Source organism: Aristolochia californica, unplaced genomic scaffold (genome assembly GCF_029961685.1).
Source record: "Aristolochia californica isolate CCGP_79_NKW_82.1479 unplaced genomic scaffold, dmAriCali1.0.hap1 SCAF_12, whole genome shotgun sequence".
Lineage (NCBI taxonomy): Eukaryota > Viridiplantae > Streptophyta > Magnoliopsida > Piperales > Aristolochiaceae > Aristolochia > Aristolochia californica.
Genome location: NW_027181793.1, coordinates 1,215,590 through 1,235,127, shown reverse-complemented (window position 1 = coordinate 1,235,127; position 19,538 = coordinate 1,215,590). Strand labels below are relative to the sequence as shown.

General features: G+C 38.0%; 2 protein-coding genes across 2 annotated transcripts; one reads left to right on the top strand and one right to left on the bottom strand.

Annotated features, from left to right (window-relative positions):
* The first annotated feature begins 315 nt into the window (after positions 1-315).
* LOC137945943 (CLP protease regulatory subunit CLPX1, mitochondrial-like) lies at positions 316-8,446 on the top strand. The gene is made up of 15 exons (XM_068792053.1): positions 316-1,339; positions 2,960-3,021; positions 3,299-3,399; positions 4,148-4,231; positions 4,910-4,956; positions 5,436-5,510; positions 5,590-5,667; positions 6,451-6,507; positions 6,647-6,717; positions 6,806-6,905; positions 7,029-7,133; positions 7,293-7,355; positions 7,456-7,578; positions 7,793-7,951; positions 8,217-8,446. Exons 1-15 carry the CDS (start codon positions 512-514, stop codon positions 8,268-8,270), a joined length of 2,007 nt encoding a protein of 668 aa, XP_068648154.1. The 5' UTR covers positions 316-511; the 3' UTR covers positions 8,271-8,446.
* A 187-nt stretch (positions 8,447-8,633) lies between these two features.
* LOC137946265 (fructokinase-2-like) lies at positions 8,634-9,656 on the bottom strand. Its single transcript, XM_068792489.1, has 3 exons — positions 9,106-9,656; positions 8,914-9,030; positions 8,634-8,828 (listed from the first exon to the last, which is right to left on the bottom strand). Exons 1-3 carry the CDS (start codon positions 9,625-9,627, stop codon positions 8,694-8,696), a joined length of 774 nt encoding a protein of 257 aa, XP_068648590.1. The 5' UTR covers positions 9,628-9,656; the 3' UTR covers positions 8,634-8,693.
* Between the last annotated feature and the right edge of the window lie 9,882 nt (positions 9,657-19,538).

Genomic DNA, 19,538 nt, shown 5'->3' with positions numbered 1-19,538 from the left:
AAGTTTTTATTTGTTTTTTAATTTTTCAATTTCTTGATTAGCTCGTCTAGAACCTTTTCAAATCTAGATAGAAAGATTTACTAGAGCTAGAATCCAGCTGATTTATAATCATATATTTGAGCATACATGTAGATTAAGATACCACCAAAATCTCCTTCATATAAATAGTGGAATTTCTCATGCAGGGATTTTGGAAATAGTAAGAATTGTGGATTTACTAAAATCTGTAAAATTTCCAAATTTTTATCGGAAGAAAATCCTTACCGGCTAGTAAATCTGTCCGGACTCTCGGCGCTCGTCCGTCCCTTCGCCCGAGAAAAACTCTCCCACGTTATCTAATCTGTATGAGTGAATTCTCCTGCTCTTCTCTCTCCCCTCGTTCTTATGCAAAGGCCACCTGAATTAATCCCCAGAAAAAGGGTTCTCCATATGCTGTTGAAGAACGGCTGAATTTCAGATTCATTTTTTTCTCTTGCTTAGTGGACGATTCTTGTAACAAGGGAAGTCGATCATGTCCGGAATTCTTCGGTGGAGGAAGGTAGGAAAAACAGTGTCGCAAACCTCCTATGTAATCTCCGCCATCAGATCTCAAACTCTCTCCTCCCAGAATTCCTCAATCTCTACCTGTATCAACTTCAACTCTCCGGCCAACCGGCGCCGAGAGTCTCTCATCAGATTCCAAGAGCGACATAAATCGGATGGCGGGGGCGGTGGCGGGGGCGTGGGCGGTGACGGTGGATCGCCCGATGATTCGCAGCAACCGCGGAGGATTCGCGCGGAGGCCAATTGCCCTCGTTGCTCCAAGCAGATGGACCTTCTCTTCTCCAATCGTCAATCTTCGACGACCCCTGCTTCCGATCAGCGTGGTCCCTCCTTCCAGGCAGTCAATCTCTGTCCTAACTGTAAGACTGCTTTCTACTTCCGCCCTTACAATACCATCCCGCTGCAAGGGAGCTTCATCGAGATCGGGAGGGTCAATCGTGGCTCTAGGAAAGATGCATGTGGGGGCGGCAATGATGGTGGTGAAGAGGATCACGGGGACAGGCTCAGGATTTCCTTCTGGAAGACGTTGAGATCGTATGGTGGGGATCCACCGGAGAACTGGCCGCCCAATGGGTCCGGGAACGGCTTGGCAGTGCATACTCTGCCAGGTCCACCTTTTGCCCCAAATGTGAATGTGGTACGGGCAGCTGGGCCCGGGGGTGGGGCTGGTAGCGGAGGTGGTACAGGAGGGAAGGAAGGCTGGGGCGGGTCCAATTTGGGCAAGGATTTGCCAACGCCTAAGGAGATATACAAGGGGTTGGACAAATTTGTCATCGGACAGGAGCGTGCAAAAAAGGTATTGTGTTTTAGAGTAGTGCTCTTGGTCTAAACGCAGATGATGTATGCTCATCTAGACTTATGAACTGAAGAGCAAGTTCAGTTTATGGATGAAGCATTTCAGTAAAAGTTGATGCAACATGTAAGATCAAGTAAACCTGAGACTATTGGATTCCCTACCTGTTTATACTTAAATTGTTGGCTTTACATTTTCGTTCTTACTATTAAACCTACAAAATTAGAGAAGGATGCAGACAATTTTCAATGCATTGTTGACTTTATGCTTTTAATATTTGATTGCTGAATTGGTTCCTGTTGTTTCACTTGACCCACTTCGTGCTGCATCAAGAAAGCTATTGGACACTTCAGACTGACACTTTATAAAGTTTTGTGGCCTTTGTGAGGATATAACAAATTAGATTGATGTAGCCATAAGTTTTCTGCCATCTAGGTATTTTTTCAGAGAAGCTGAAGATAACTATGAAAATGTCTTATGTGCTGTTTAATATTCTTGTTTATGTAGTTCTTACAGATAAAAAATAAAGTCACTGTTTTAATTATTCACTTGAACGATGTTGGTAACTGTTTATAGTTCCTTCTTTTAGTTTGAGAAATATGTAGAGATCAAGGAGCAAAAAGTTGCAAATATAGACATCTATTCTCTTAGAAAATTTGTGGGTTTTATAATCTGTCAAATCTTAATCAATTTAACTCACCAATTATCGGTTGACAAAAAGTAGTTTACAATCTTTTAAAAAAAAGTACTGTACAATATCCCAGTGATTGAAGGATGTTTCAAGTTGTGATTCATTGGAAATTTATTCTAAGCTTATTTTATCTCTACGTTTCTACTTTTCTACTTTTCTATGTTTCTATTTTTTCTTTTTTTTTTCTTCATTTGGTCAATAAAACATCTCATTTTAATTTTAAGGATGAGTTATTTATTTACAATGGTGTTTTGAAGCGTTTGTTTCATCAAAGAACTGATTATGCAAGTGAAAACCATCTCTGCTTGTAACTGTTCGTTCATGAAGCCATTCTGTCAATTTATCTTGGAGTAAACTTTCTAAAAAAAAAGGAAAAATTTGAGGATATAAATGATTGTCTTGCATTTGCTTGTAGTTTAAGGGTATGTTTGGTCTGTTGCTTGTGAGTGAGGAAATCTTTATACTATAAACAGTTAATTACCATGTTCTTGTTTATCCAACAATTTAAGTTCATTTCTGGTATATTATTGCTTAAGAAGTATTTTGGCTCTATGAATGAAGTATCGGATTTTGGCTTCTAGAAAGAGTCCAGGTCTCCAAAATAGGGCGGGAATCTTTATTGTATAAATTGTTAATTCCAATGTCCTTGTTTTTCCAACAGTTTAAGTTCATTTCTGGTATATTCTCTTGCTTAAGAAGTATTTTGGCTTAATGAATGATGTATCGAATTGTGGCTTCTACAAAAAGTTGAGACCTCCTATCTGTAAAAGTATGGATATTTGAGTCTTCAAGTGCATGGAGGGTGGGCCTGGTGTTTTGTGGAATATGTCTGTAATTTTCCGGCCAGAATGGGATGAACTTGTTCCATTTGAAAAAAATATTTTTTTTGTACTTATAAGTTGTAATTTTATTGAAGTCACCGTCCTCTACAGATTCTCTCAGTAGCTGTGTACAATCACTACAAGAGGATATACCATGCTTCCTCGCAAAAAGGGTTAGTTCATGAACCTTCTAGCTAGGATATTATTATTTTGTATTTTACTTATGTTTTAGCTCATCCAATTTCCTAGTTCTCGTCTTTAATTTTATGCCTCAATACTAGCAATTTCGTAATCAATCTCAAAGAAAATAAGGGAGGATGAAAGGAATTAAACCGGAAAGTTTTTGTCATATTATTTGTCAGAAGGAAAATTGTTGTGCAGTTGCAAGAGATATCTACCTTCCTTTTTTAGGGTTTACTCAAATCTGAATTCTACTGATTCATATTCCAGGTCCGGATCAGATGCAGGGGCTCCTGTTGCAGATAATGACGATAATGATTCAGTAGAGCTTGAGAAAAGCAATGTCCTCTTGATGGGCCCCACGGGCTCGGGTATGGCCTCTGAAACTTCGTAATCTTTTGTCGTGATCTGAATTTTTCGTGGCCAAGTGATAGCCTAACTAACAACTATTCTGAGCCATAGGATATTGACTGGTGGAAGGCATGGCTGAATGTTTTATGGGCAAGTGATAGCCAAACTAACCAATATTCTTAGACTTAATTGACTGGTGGAAAGCGTGCTTGCTTTACTTTGTGATAAGGTTTGCATATTTTATCAGTCACATCAGACAATGTGGAGTCCATTACAGTATGTTTGATCAATATGTACCTTCGTGTTATTGCATTGGTCAACCTGTTCATTTCTGTATACCCTAAATCATACCTGCAACTTACATGGCACATGGTGGTAGTAAAATAGTGTGCAATACGAGATTACGTTAAATGAATGACTTTGTGAAGGCTTCAAAGTGAAGCAGCCACTTTTCAAACACTTTCCTAGTGGGTGATAATCTGATTGTATGTAGTTAAAACAAAAGCTACAACCATTCATTTGATCAAAGCTACAAACATTCATCTGATTGTATGTAGTCTGATTAGTTCCATCCATGGCAAGATATGTTGGGTAATGTTTCTGGTGTAATAGCCTCCTCCTCTCATTTTTCTTTGTGGAGTTTATGTTTTTTGCTTGATCTGCCTATTATATTTTTCCTGTCGATAGTTGGAAGAATTGCTGATGGTTCTCTTCATTAGGTTTATTTCAATTTGACTTACACACCATAATTGTTGGCTGAAAGGACAGGGAAGACGCTGCTTGCCAAAACATTAGCTCGCTTTGTGAATGTGCCATTTGTCATTGCAGATGCAACAACATTAACACAGGCAAGTTCATTTTTTGTTGCCTTTGTCATGTATCATATGGAGGCTGTTCGTTCTTAAAATAATGGTATTACTAATTTGCAAGATTCTATTGTTTAGAGTTCTTTGGCTGATAAATTGGCAAAATTTGGAACCTCCCAGCAACCTCTCATTGTTTGGGAAGGCTTTCCCTCGTGTAATCAGCTCGTTTGAGCTCTCATAATAAAATTCTGCATCATTTAAAAAAAAAAAAAAGATTCTATTGTTTAGAGTTCATGCCCTTATATTGTATGAATTGGGATTGAAGACTTCTTGTTTTTTGTATTGGTCCTTTGGCTCAGTGGCCATGTGGGGTTTTTTTTGTTTGATATTGGGTTCAATTCTTGTCAGGGTGAGGCACTCAACATTCAAAAAAAACAAAAAAAAAGACTCTCCTTAAACATCTTCATGATCCCGATCAACATAATTGATTTTTAAAGTTCCTTCTGAATGTGCAAAAGGAAGATACAAAAATGAACCCTCAGATCAAATTGAATGTTAGCAATTCTATATTACTCAAGTATTTTCTGCATTTATGTAGTTTGATTTACGTGAGTATATGAATTTCAGTCTAACCTAGATTAGAGCATTTCAATAACTTCTAGTTATATGTTTCATACTATTACATTGAAAGAAACTGACAAGCCATAGCTGCATGTGCAGGCAGGTTATGTTGGTGAAGATGTGGAGTCAATATTGTACAAGTTACTTACGGTAATACTTATATGTATATATGTACATCATACTGAATCTGTGGCATGTGCATTGACAATAGTCCTATTCTTTGAAGTCTGCCGCTGGATATTTTTGCATTCTGAAACTTAGTGAGTTAGATTACCTTAGTCATCCAATCAGCAGATTTTTATACTTCAAGCCAACCACTGGCAATTTCATTTTTATAACTGAGCATATGGCTGGTAAGTTCCAGCTAGTAGGATGTTTGGGTCGTTGTCCAGTTACTGAGTGGGCCTTTCATAAGTTCACTTTGCAACTGCATAATAGGAAACCTTGGAATGTCAAGTTTACCTGAAGGATCATTGTAGTTTTAGTTGTAGTTGTAATTGTATATGTAAAATGTATAACATTGCACTTAGATTTCAAACCCTTCATTAAACAACGACTTCTCAGTGTCTGATATTGCCTTTTCCCCAGTCATAAATTTGGCCTGCTTCAAAATTTTGTCCTTTCTTCAGGTTGCTGATTTTAATGTAGCTGCTGCTCAGCAAGGCATTGTGTATATTGATGAAGTTGATAAGATAACCAAGAAGGTCTTGTATTTTCTTATTGTTAAAAAATTAATGTAATTAACTTACATAATTCGTCACTTATTGATATCTATATGCACAGGCTGAGAGTTTAAATATCAGTAGAGATGTGTCTGGGGAAGGAGTTCAACAGGCACTGCTGAAAATGCTGGAAGGAACTGTAAGTTCATCATTCTGCATTATATATTCGATCTAAGTTGATAATTTTTTGCTTATGCTGGGTGTGATTCAATCAATTTGTGGATGGATATGATTGCTCAGCTTCACCTGCTTGAGGCTCTTTTGATCTTCCAATATAGAATTTTAGTAGTTAAGAACAAATGCTCCTCTTACTTTTGGCAAGCTTGGTTGTTCTCTTTTTCTTAATGAGATCTCATTTCATATTGTTTCAGAAACAATGAATGATAATAATAACAACATTATCCTTTCGTTTCTTCATGCGCAGCCTGCTCCATGATCCACCCTTGTATGGTGGGTAGCCTGGCCAGCTCTTTCCTGGGATTGGAGGCATTGGCATGGCCTGAGATTTGGTGGGGACAAACTGATGTGTTTGACATATCATATCCACCATATGCTCTGAGATCCACCCTGAGGGACCATTAGTGCTGAAACTGATTCTGTCCATACTTGAAAGTTTGTCATGCAAAGTCATTTATGAATTACTACTGATTGCCAGTGAGTAAATTAGATTGGAATGCAGGTTCTGAAACCTGTTCTCCCCTTCAGGATCAGCACCATGTGTAGGTTGTTTACGTAATCTATATGTATAATTTCCTGATTGATTGTAGCATCTAATATGCTTTTGCTATTGGTTGGAGCATTCTGCATAGATATATGTTTACAAAATGATTTGACCATAAATTATGTCTTTTGTTTTTGTGACCTAGATTTTTTTAAGGAACTTTTCAGTCATTTTATAACAATTGTGATTTTTTTATTCCAGATAGTAAATGTTCCTGAGAAGGGTGCCCGTAAACATCCACGCGGAGATAACATTCAAGTATCCTCGTCTACTTTGCTATTTTTCATCATCCTCTTTAGTATTTTGAGCTTATTAGCTATAGTCACTTCAAAAGTTAACTGATGCATGGACTTTAATGGAGGTGTCTTCTTTAACCAATACCTATTGATCTCTACAGATTGATACTAAAGATATCCTTTTCATATGTGGAGGTGCTTTTATTGATTTGGAAAAGACCATCTCCGAAAGGTATTTCTCATTGCATCGAATGTTTGCCGAGCTCCTTTTCAGTATACCAGCTGCTAACTGGTGGAGTTTTGTTTTTGACTTATGGTAGACGGCAAGATTCTTCTATTGGGTTTGGAGCACCAGTTCGTGCAAACATGAGAACTGGTGGATTAACAAATGCTGTTGTTACATCATCTTTGCTGGAAAATGTGAGAGCCAATTCACTTGTACATATGATTTGCTGTCTGTCAAACAGATTTTTATAAAACACGGTAACCTGGGTTCTTAAACCCTTGGGGATATATGCTGAACATTACATGTGCTATTCTCAGGTTGAAAGTGGAGATCTCATTTCATATGGCCTTATACCAGAGTTTATAGGTCGATTTCCAATCCTTGTTAGTTTGTCAGCTCTAAATGAAGACCAACTTGTTCAAGTAAATCTTTTTCCATCTACTTCATTTTTTGTGTTTTGTCTAGTTGGTTCAAGCTTTTTTATGTCAATTGTGGACACCCTAACTTTGATCTTAATAGAAAACTGTTGTTTACTGAGCCATTTGTAAGTTCCTGTTTTTTCTTTCAAAAATGTGCCACAGGTCCTTACTGAGCCAAAGAATGCTTTGGGTAAACAATACAAGAAAATGTTTAGCATGAATGATGTAAGTCATGATACATGCTGTGAATCTGATTCAACTAATTTTCATTAGCTTTTTTGTTGAAGCTACTATGAATGATCCTTATTTTATTTCTCATTTGTAGGCCAAGCTGCATTTTACTGAGACTGCATTGCGGCTGATTGCTAAGAAAGCAATGGCTAAAAATACTGGTGCACGAGGCTTGCGAGCTATCCTGGAGAGTATTCTTACAGAAGCCATGTATGAGGTTGGTAAAACAATGGTTGACTACATTTCCATTTGATTTTATTTTTTATAATTTATAGAGAACTTTTAGTTATATATCCTTGTTGGAAAGCTCTCTCTCTTTCTTTCTCTCTCTGAGGTTTTTCTTCCTTTTTATTCAGTAGAGGATTGAGTTAAGCATGTTATCATGTAAATTTATCTGCTTTTACTGAGCTTGTTCTAACTCACTGTGTCAGATCCCAGATGAGAAAACAGGAAATGACAGAGTGGATGCCGTGGTGGTAGATGAGTCGTCTGTTGGCTCTACACATTCTCCTGGTAGTGGGGCTAAAATTCTTTGTGGGAGTGGAGCACTAGAACGTTACCTTTCAGAGACCAAGTCTAAGGATCAAGTGGTATATTATCTTTCTCTTATAAGTAATCTGCATTTTCATATGCTTGTCTACTAAAAGGTAGTTTTTCTCAAAGAAGTCTAAAACTTTTTAGGAAAAACCTAGGGCACATATCAAACTATTATGATCTATGTTTTCAAAAGAGGATAGTGCTAAACTGCTTCTACTTTTCCTATGCTTTGTTAGCACCAAGTTTATCGAAGTTCCCCTGTCAGTACTTGAAAATCAAACCATATCAAATCTTTGCTAATAATGTTCATGTATGCAGGAGGGAGAATTTGAAGGGGACTCTGATCTATCATCCAGAGCGATGAGCATGTGACGTTGCTACCGTAGTTCCAAACTTGTATACAATCCCCAACAGTTTGCATTCCCCATTGATGTAATTATCCTTGTAACAAGGTTTTTCTTGTTTAGTGGAAAAGAAAATTGGTAGATGCTAATTTTAGGATGGTGTAACTGTAACAGTTTTCCTTCAAGGGTAATTTATAAAGATAAGTGGCTCTGTAGCTTCCCCATCCTTCTGATTTGTAGCTAAAATTGTTCCCTATGGGGCTGGAAGAGCTTCATATCTGTTCACAATTTTGCTGGAGATTCAGTTCATTTACTTCTCCTAAAAGACTTCAATCTCACGCAGGTCCCAGACTATAATATTGGAACTTCTACATCAAGGATGAAGGGATACACAAATTGGGAGATTATTGATAGTGTTTATAGAATACAATTTAGAAGCATTTGGAACTGGCTATTCTTTAAAATTTTCAATCAATTCCAGGGCCATTGAAGTGTTGGGAAGAGCAGGGATTGCACCCTTCTGTGTTGTACTAAGAGCACCACAAGCATTGGAGAAGCGAAGGACTTTCCTCAGTTGCTCTTCGTCCTACACGCCAAAGCAATAGATTCAAACTAAGAATTTCTCTGTAGAAGAAAGGATTAGAAAAAGGGTTGAGATAGAGAAAAGAGACCTGAAGAATTGAATCATCCTTTCCAAGAGAGAAGAGAAGAGCGCCTACAAAAGCATCACCTGCTCCTGTTGTATCGACTGTCTCGACTGCAAATCCGTTCACTTTCCCTCTGAAACTCTACAGAAGGAAATGCTTTCAAAAAACAAAGAAAGGATGATCTGGACGATGAGCGAGAGGCGTCATTAGTCTCACCTTGGTAAAATACCTGCAACCTTTTTCTCCATCTGTAACAACCAGTAATTTCAATTCATCGGACCAGAGGGACATGACGACTTCGTCCTTGTAAGGGTCCCTTTTCGTCAAGAACGCCACCTCCTCGTCGCTGACCTTGATTACATGGGCTAGGTTCCAGACGCTCGCAATCCCGGCCCGCGCATCGTCGGCTGAGGGCCACAGCGGCAGTCGGACGTTGGGGTCGTATGAAAGGAGGAGGCCAGCTTCCTTAGCGGCTCTCATGGCAGCGATTTGTGCTCCCCTACTGGGTTCGGAGATCAAGCTGATGGACCCGAAGTGAAAGATTGTACCACGCTTGATGAGTTCCAGATCGAGCTCCGACTCGGTCAGCAGCATGTCGGCGCTCGGATTCCGGTAAAAGACGAACTCGCGCTCCCCGTTCTTTTTGAGAGACACGAAGGCGAGAGCAGTTTTTGCTTCGGTGTCGTACCGGATGCCGTCGCGGTTGACTCCATTTTGCCGCAGGATGTCGACGAGCATGCTACCGAACTCGTCGTTGCCGAACTTACCAATGAAGGCAGAGCGGCCACCGAGCTTGGTAATGGCGACGGCTACGTTCGCCGGGGCGCCGCCAGGGGCTTTGATGAACCCTGACGTCTGCGCCAGAGACTCTCCGGCAACGTTCGGCACAAAATCCACCAGCATCTCTCCGAAGCACACCACCAGGGCTTCCTCCCTTCCCTTTCTCCGGCATACCGTCGTCGACAACGACGACGATGTTGATGACGATGATGTCTCTGCCAGTAACAAGATATAGGAAAAAAAGAAATTGTAAATCACTGAGCGATAAATATTCCGTGCTTGACACAAACACCATATATACCAGATAGATCTGCGTCGCTGGAAAACTGCTGCTTTGCCGTGTTCGCTATGTTTAAAAAGTGCGTGATGAGCCACCGGAAAAAAAGAATGACAGCTGAGACGGATAGAAACTTTTGAAACAGAGAAAAAAGGTCCTCCATTTCCATTCGCATTTCCTTCTGCGCTTGTCGCTCGTGAATTAAACACCTCTTCCAGCTCCAATATCTGTCGTAGATAAGAAGATGGTGATGCTACCAGCCGTGATCTCGTTACTGCTTTTATAATCGCAGTTGGTAGTGGCTTGCGAGGATTTTGTGCTTGGGACGCAAACAAAAGCTCAGATTCAATTCTTTTCCTGCATCCAGAGAGAAGAGTAAACGTTGCTGATACAAGGAAGCTTACTGATGCTGTCGATATGCTTCCTGAAGGGGGAGATCTCTTTGAGGGTTTCTTTGGAATATTGATATACCCCTGCAGGGGTTGTTTGCTATGGTCAAGTACGTACCTCAGTTGATAATCCCATGTGCCTTGAGTTCAACTTTATTTATATAAATGTGTATATATATATATATATATATAAGTTATCATACAAAAGTTTAATCTACCCTGCTAGTAGCATTTGAAAACACTCCTAGTCGATTTTATGATGATGTACCCAAATCATGTATCATCTATGTTAGGAATTAGACGTCCTAATTTAAAACTAATGACAACAATAATAATCGTAGACAAATTTATTTTTATTTAAAATATAATATTATTTTATTAAAATGTAGATAAAAAAACCTTTCACAACGAATTTTCGAATTTGCAAGGAGAGCTGGATTTTTCTCTAATAGAAAATTTAAAATTATTAATTACCTTTTTATTATTTTATTTAATATAAAATATTCATTTATTGAATAGTATCTAAAAGAACCTTTCCCAAAATTTTTTTTACTCCGTTGGGAATTATCTCTTTCCTCTTGTTAGATATCTACTTTTTCTAGCGAATTTTAAATTTGCCAGGAAAAAATTTCAACTTCTTAATTAGTAAATTCGTAGAAGAAATCTTCTTTCTCTTTGCTTCATTTATTCACCATTGTCAAAGATTTTTTAGGGAGAGGGAAAATTTTATGGGAAGATCTCTCCTAAAGATTTTTAAGTTCGTTAGAAAAGGTATGTCCATCAACTGATTTAATTTTGCTAGGGAAAGTTTTTGTTGGGAGAAATGATTTTTCGTGTAGCAAACATATTTCTATCAAAGTCAATTAATTTTTGCGGATACGAGACAAAGATATAAAATGAGGTTAAGAAGAGTCATGTTTTATGAGGATGGGGTCGGGATGGGTCAAGTTTAAGTCGGGTTTATGGGGACGGGGTTATGAGGATGGTGATCGTGTTGGGTTCAAGTTTGATAAATAGGGTTTTTTTTGGGTTTGGGTTTCAGAGTTGGAGATTGGGTTCAGGTTCAGATTTGGGTTTTGTTAAATTCATCCCTGACCCGACCCTACCCAATTGTTGAAGGTGTTAATCAAGTTGCTCCGAAGGTAAAAAAGATGAGCTTTCAGAACTAGTGCTACAATGGTTAAAAAAACCCCTTTTGTAGAATCAGTGCAACCTTTGTCACAACTGAAATAAACGAAGAAGTTAATGAAGAACCTATTTTGCCTCATCATTTCTATATTAAAAACTTGGTTTATCGCTCAACGTGTTAATCAAGTTGCTTCAAAGGTAAAAGAGATGAGCTTTTTTTTTTTTGTTTTTTTTTTCAGAACCAATGCTACAATGGTTAAAAAACATCATTGGATCATTTTCTATGCATGGGGAAATGTAAAATGGAGGTGACTATATGCAGTGAACATGCAAAGGTACGATAGACAGTCAGGTAACTTTGCCATTGGTGATCGATCGTTTCCATTCCTGGACAACAAAGTTGTAGTGAACCTAGGGTTGAACGTATTTCAATCTATATTTTTTGAGAATAGAAGAAGCTTGATTGATGTGAGGTACAAAATATTTTTTAACAAGAACAAATGTAATGTGGATAGGTAAAACTCGTTGAAATCCTCTTATATGCAAATAGGTCGAAAATCCATTTTGAAACTATCATGTCATAATGCTACTTTAGTGATATATTACCCCTGGAATATGTTTACATGTGTTAGAATAGAAGAGAAAAAGTTACAATATGTAATTGGCTCTATTCTTCAGTTCAATACTAATAAAACTACATTTTCAATGATGATTATGTAACAAGGTTACAAATTTATACAAGAGGGATATATTCCGTATCAAATAAAAAATCAAATCATACTTATCTTATCTACAAGATTTTTGTCTTCAAGTTTATCTTCAACACTCCCCCTCAAGTTGGAGTGCATGTTAATGATACCCAACTTGTCGAGTAATGCCTCAAATTGGGACGAACTCAACACCTTAATGAATAAGTCTACAGTTTGGTATTTGGTTTGTATGTGTGCTATCTTATTCATGCCTGCATGAATCTTTCACGAATTAAGAGACAATCTATTTCGATGTGCTTGGTTTGCTATGAAAGACTGGGTTTGAGGCAATATTTAGAGTAGCTTGGTTGTCATGGTACAATATGAATGACTGACTGAATATGTTTTATTTCCATGTCCTTCAAAACATTCTTCAACCAAGTAATTTTTCAACCTGTAGTAGTCACTGAACGATACTTTGCATCGGCAGTTGATTGAGCCATCATTGTTTACTTCTTTGTTTTCCAAGAAATGAGTGATTGTCTAAGAAATATACAATACCTTGTAACTGACCTTTTGTGTATTTGTAGCAAGCCCAATCTGCATCACAAAATGCATTTAATTGGAGTTTACTTGTGGAGGATAACAAAATACCCTGTCCTGGAGTTTGTTTCAAGTATCTAAGGACTCTATGTGATGCCTGAAGGTGCGGTATACTTGGTTTTTCTATAAATTTTCTTAAAACATGGATGGTATAGACCACATCTAGTCTAGTAATGATCAAATAGACCAATCTTCCCACAAGATGCCTAAATGATGAAGGATCATTTAGGAGGTCTCCATTGGATTGTGTAAGAACCAAGTTTTGCTCCATTGGAAACCTTGTAGGTTTAGCTCCTAGAAATCTAGCATCTTCTAATATCTCCATTGTATATTTCCTTTGGAAGAGAGAAATCCCCTTTGAAGACCTTGCTACTTCTATGCCCAAGAAGTATTTGAGTTCACCAAGATCCTTAAGTTTGAACTAGTATAATAATTGTTTCACATCTTCATTTTGTTGAAGATTGTTACCTTCCAAAATCACGTCATCAATATACACAAGTATTGTAGTAAAACTTTCCTTGTGGGATTGAACGAATACTATCTTTGATTGGTGAAATCCAGCAGTCTTTAGGTCTATTGAAAACTTCAAAAACCACTATATAGAAGCTTGCTTCAAGCCGTATAATGATTTGTTGACTTTACACACTTAAGTCTCCCCATTTCATCCAAAACTTGGAGGTGGGGACATGTACACATATTCATCAAGTTCACAATGTAAGAACGCATTGTTGACGTCAAATTGGTGCAAATGTCATCCTTGAATAGTGGAAACCGTAAGTTGAATACATACACTAACTAGTTTGGCAATTGGGGAAAACATCTCTCGATAATCGAGTCCTTCAACCTAGTTGTATCCTTTGCGATCAAGCAAGATTTGTAATGCTCAATGGTTCCATCAGATTTGAACTTCACTTTGTATACCCATATACATTCCATTTACATACAATGGGTTTCTTGCCAGGTGGAAGAGATACGAGTGTCCATGTATGGTTAGCTTGTAGTGCTTGAATTTCATCATGCATGGTTTGTCTCCATTTAGGATCCCTCATGGATTGTAAGAAACTAGTTGGTTTTTTGGTAATGGTTAATGAGTTGGCAAAAACTTTATGTGAGGAGTTCATAAGGTGTACCTGATTTTGTGACCATGCTAGAGGTAGATGATTGTCTAGGTCGTGACGGTAGGGTCGATTGATTGGTTTGGTGGATAGGCAACGAGCAGAAGATGGCGTAGGAGTGGGAGAAGGTATGTGAGGGGAAGAAACATTATAAATATTTGCAATTTCATAAATTTTTGACTGAGTAGGTGTGCTTGGGATAGGATCATCATAAAAAAGGGAGGCTATGGGAGGAGAAATCATGAGACTCTTATTGGTAGCAGAAATGTGTTTAAGAGGGAATTCATTTTCAAATAAAGTAACATCTCAGGATACAAACACTATGGAGTTCAAGATCATAAACTCTGTATTCTTTTTTTCATAAGGGTTGTTAAAAGATGGGCTCAAGCCCACACGTCCAAGGTGAGAAAGCCCACACATCCAAGAGGTGGCATATTGGTAATTAGAAGACTTCTCATAAAGATGGCATGAAGTTGTAATTACTTATCTCTTTTATGTCTCTTTTCTTGTAATGTTGAAGCCCTAAGGGCAATGTAAAAAGCTATAAATAGAGGGCCTTGGCTAAGAGGTAGGGCATCAAGCTTTCTCCTCCTTTTCTCAAAATCATCCAAGATCTCTCCCTCCTTAGTAGGTGCTCTCTTCTCCCTCATCCAAGCTCTCTCCCTTTGGTAGTAGATCTCTCCTCTCTCTCTTCTCCTTCTTCTTACTTTGGTTGAGGTTCTTATCATGGGATCCTAAATTCTACACGATATTAGAGCTTAGAGTTTAGGATCCCCCATGTTAAGGTATACGTGAAATTTTTTATAAATATCTCATACAAGTTACTCGTGAAGGAATGAATCCAACCATGAAGACATAAGTTATTTCTGGTTACTATTTACACATTTTTTTTGCTCTATGTTGAGCCTTTGATCTCTGGATTACATTGTTGGAAGATGGGCTCTAGCCCACACGACCAAGGAAGGCCCACATATCTAAGAGTATTATAAGACAGGACACACGGCCAAGGAAGGCCCACATATCTAAGAGTATTATAAGATGGGACACACGACCAAGGAAAACCCACAAGATGGGCCCAAGCCCATAAGAAATAGGACCCACCATGATTACCACGAGCAGACATCCTTATCACATAAGTTAGAAGATCAAGAAGGACTCACAAAGGCATCTTTATCTTATGGTCACATCCTAGATGAGTTAACATCCTTATCACATCAGTTGGAAGATCAAGAAGGACTCACAAAAATATCTTGTCTTATGGTCACGTCAAAGAAGAGTTTTAGTTTGAGTTATGTTTGTCTTTTATCTATATTGAGTTATTTAATTATGCTAGAGCTTATCTTTAAGTTTTAGAGTTTGGGTGTAATTGGGACAAAGGTAGTTTTATTGTAATTAGACTCTACTACCTTCCTCTATTATAAATAGAAGTTCATGTACTCTGATTATAATAAGTTAATGAAGTCAATGAAGTATTTCTCTTTTCCATAAATTCAACAAAGAAAAGATGACCTTCATTTGAGAAGTTGTGAAGGTTAATTCTTGGTGTTAAGAAGATATTATAATCTTGGTCTTCTTGTAGTTAAATTACAAGTTTGCTCAAGATCGTCTGTTACAAGTTTTTTTATCAAGATTGATGATTTGAGAAGATGATGTTTATGTGATGGAAATCATTTGAGCTTCAGATACTTGCGTGAGACTTGGCTCAATTTCCTAATGTTCAAGATCCCTTGTTTGGTAACTTGGATTCAAGACAAGTTGCTTATACTCGGATTAGTCTTCAAAGCATGAGACAAGTTCTCTCTTTGAATTTTTTCTGAGTTAAAGTCATTGATAATATGTTATTTGGAAGTTGGGATTTTCCCCTATGAGATGAGATTTATAAGAGATCTTATTTGCTATAAAGGATGACAAAGAAGTTCAAAAAAATTGTGGTTCTTAAGTGATTAGGCATGAATTTTCGCTCTATCCTCTTGAGGGTTTTTTGCTTTAAGAGTATAAGAGGATTTGATTCATTACTGGATGGTTACTCCACTTGACATAGACACGAATTTTTTGATGATTTAGTGCCTGATTTTGTGGATAAGATACTATATCTCAATTTGAAAGTGGCTGATTTGGTACAAGGATTCTTCAAGTTTGAATTTGTGGATTTTTTTTAAGAATTTCTTCCCCTATTTGGTCTATTTTGGGAATTTGGATTGACCTATTTGGTAGCTTATGCATGATATTTAAAGAGAGTTCTGACCTCGGTTTTACGCACTCTTAAATTGGAAAATTCTGTAATTGGATCTTGATTGTGGTTTAATCATTTATTTGATTCAAGATGGATATAGGAAATTCAAGTAGTAAGAGAGACATACTGAAAATTACTACTATTCCCTTAAGGGGACTATCAAATTATCTTAATCGGTAAGAAGAGTTCTTATTACTCGAGATCTTCTCGGTCATTTAACCAAACCTTCTCCACCGAATGATGAAGAGAGTCAATTCTATCTCAAATGGGTTAAGAATGACAATTTGGTTATTAGTTAGCTTATTAATAGTATAGAAGAACATGTAGCCAACTATGTTGTCTACTTGGAATCAGCCAAAAAAATTTAGGACACTTGTGCTAAGTTATATTCTATTACGGCCTCATTACAAAAATTGTTTGATGTCTTGCAAAACATGGTAAATACTAAGCAAGGGGACAATATTCATGAATTTTTGGTTCAATTTTGGGGCTCTCCTTCAAGAGTGGAAGATCACTCAACCATACTCCACCGATATTTCGGTTCAAGAGAGGCAAAGGGAAGCTTTAGCGGCAACAATTTGTTTGAAAAATATCAAGCCATACCTTGAAGTTGTTAAGACTCAACTTCTTAGCTCCTCCACACTTCCATCCTTCGATGAAATAAGTGCAACCTTGCTGTGAATCCCTGATTCATCTCTTAACTCAAATAATGATGTTCCCTCTGCTATGTATTCTGGTAATAGAGGTACATCATTCTCCAACCGAGGCCACAACAGAAATTTTAGAGGAGGTCAAACAAGAGGTGGTAGAATCGGTCTTAGCTACTCCCATATAGAGCATCGCATATGCATTTATTGTGGTGGTCAAAGCCACCTTGTGGAAAGTTGTTGGACGCTTCATGGCAAACCAGAATGGGCCACAACTAATCCAACCTCCGTTAAAAATGATAAACGGGAAGAAAAGGCTGACTCACAAGCTAGGAAGATAACTCTAACTCATGAAGACTATGAAACATTTCAGAAAATGAAGTCATTTATGGAGTCTTCCCTTCCATCTTTACTTATGGCCGCTACCACTATTGCTTCAAGTATGTTTTCTTCCACTTCCTCCTCTTCATCTTGGATAATAGACTTTGGGGCCTCCGAACATTTCTCAGGTAACAAACATATGCTAAATTCTTTATCTTCGTGTCTTCTTGATAAGTTTGTTACTATAGCTAATAGTACCCATACCAAAGTACTTGAAAAATGATCATCTTCTATTACACCCTCTATCCCACTTTGAGATGTCCTATTTATTCCTCAATTCCCTTTAAACTTACTCTCGGTAAGTTAGCTCACAAAACATCTCAATTGCTCTATCACCTTCTCCCCCTCTTGTAGTGTATTTCAGAATCTTACAATGAAGTGGATGATTGGCGGAGGCCATAAAAACTTTTAGGAAGATGGGCTTGAAAAAACAAGGCTCGTGCCATGTTTAGCAGATGTCTATGTTTGCATATTGCTACCCCTTTTTGTTGCGGGGTGTTGACACAACTTGTTTGGTGGACAATTCCTTTGGACAAGTAATAGGCCGCAAGAGTAAATTCAGAGTCATTATCGCTATGCACAACTTTGACCTTGGAAGATAATTGAATTTCTACTATACTAATAAAATTAGTCAGGTGAGTCTGAGTTTCAGATTCGTGGTGCATCAAAAAAATTCATGTAAACCTAGTAAAATCATCAACTATGGTGAGAAAATATTGAGCCTCAGAAATAGATGTAATTTGGTAATCCCCTAAGATATTAGCATACAACATTTCAAAAGTTGATTTGCTAAAAAATGTGCTCAAAGAAAATGATAATCTAGTCTACTTAGCTAAGGGACAGACTACTACAAGAGTTTCTATTTAATAAGGGAAACGAAATAGATGCTTTATTTGAAGGATGCCTGAGACGTTGATGCCAAAAACTAGAGGGAGAATGGACGAAATAGTAAGATGATTTTTTTAGTTGATCAAGGTAGTAGAGACCTTTTCATTCAGTTCATGTCTCAATCATCTTCCCCGAGTGTAGGTCCTATATTGCACAAAAATGAGTAACGAACATGGTGATACAGAGAGAATGATAGAAAAGATTGCTTATGGAAATGAGGTTTAATTAGAAAATTGGGACAAAAAACATTATTAAGAACCAAACTAGAAGAGAACACTACTTGACTAACATGTGTAACATTGCCATGAGAACCATTTAGCAATTCCACTATTTTGTTCTTAATAGCTCTCCAAGTTGTAAGTAATTCAGAGCAACAAACAATATAATCAGTTGCTCCATTATTGAGGATCCATGCGGCTTTCTTACTTTGAGAGAAGTAAAATTGCTCCATTATTGAAGATCCATGTGGCTTTACCTTTGAGCAGAAAGAACAACCTAGAAACCCAACTGAAACAAGGCCATACCCACAGGTGCTGCTAGCCCTCCTGTCAACAGCCTCACCGACTTTAGAAAGTGTGACACTAAGTGATCTGGCTACCATTGAGCTCCTATGTTGGTTCCCCAGTAGTTGCTCGACATTCAAAGTCCATGCCCTCACGGTTCCACTCATCAAGATTATCCTCAAGGTGTCCAATCAGGAGACGGAGCATGCCATCAGTGCCCTCCTCTCGCTTTTCTCCCACCTCAAAGAAAACCTCTTTTGCAGCCTTTTGCCTCTCCTCTCACACTATCTTCAACCTCCAATCACAACACCTGCCTCACCTTCTTAAGAACCCCTCTTCCCTGGCACTTGCTGTCACAAGTTTCCCTAGATCTCAATACCTTTTCATAGATACGACGAGCTCTCTATTCCAGAGCTAGAACGTTAGTGTTCCCAATCGAAACCCATATTAGTTAAAAGAACTGGCGTGACCGATGGGTCTTGATAGTTATAATTCTACAATCACAGAACGTTCGATGACAATTTGCGACAGCGGCCTCTAGGGGCTAGGGGTGGGCATGGGTCACGTTTGGGTTTCAAAAACCAGACCCAAACCCGGACTCTGAAACTAGAAGCCTAAACAATTTAAAAAACCCAAAACGTCAAACCTGATCCTGGCCCAATCAATGTCCTCGTCTCATTCCCTTAAATATCCACTTTGTCCTCGTAAACTTGATCCATCTCCATAAATATGACCTATCCTTGACCAACCCCTGCCCTATTTTAAATCTCCAGCTCATCCCTTCGGGTTGGGTTTGGGGAAACCCATCCCCAACCTTGTTAGAGGATGGGTTCAAGTCTACATAAGTATGGAGAGGTCCACACGTCCAAGAGAGGTGGCAAGATGGTAAATAAGAAGTCATCTCATAAAGATGGCACAAGGGTGTAATTAGTCAAGGAGAACATATCTACTTATGTTTTTTCTTATGTAAAGCTTGTAACCCTAAGGGCATTATTGACATTGTAAGTTCCTCTCAA

Bases quoted from the DNA above. Each gene is read 5' to 3' on its own strand.
- LOC137945943 (XM_068792053.1), top strand. From the start codon at position 512: ATGTCCGGAATTCTTCGGTGGAGGAAGGTAGGAAAAACAGTGTCGCAA. The intron at 3,022-3,298 runs GTTAGTTCATGA...TTCATATTCCAG, and splicing joins CATGCTTCCTCGCAAAAAGG to GTCCGGATCAGATGCAGGGG. The intron at 7,952-8,216 runs GTATATTATCTT...TCATGTATGCAG, and splicing joins CCAAGTCTAAGGATCAAGTG to GAGGGAGAATTTGAAGGGGA.
- LOC137946265 (XM_068792489.1), bottom strand. From the start codon at position 9,627: ATGCTCGTCGACATCCTGCGGCAAAATGGAGTCAACCGCGACGGCATC. The intron at 9,031-9,105 runs GTGAGACTAATG...TTCCTTCTGTAG, and splicing joins GTTGCAGGTATTTTACCAAG to AGTTTCAGAGGGAAAGTGAA. The intron at 8,829-8,913 runs GTCTCTTTTCTC...TTTGGCGTGTAG, and splicing joins AGGATGATTCAATTCTTCAG to GACGAAGAGCAACTGAGGAA.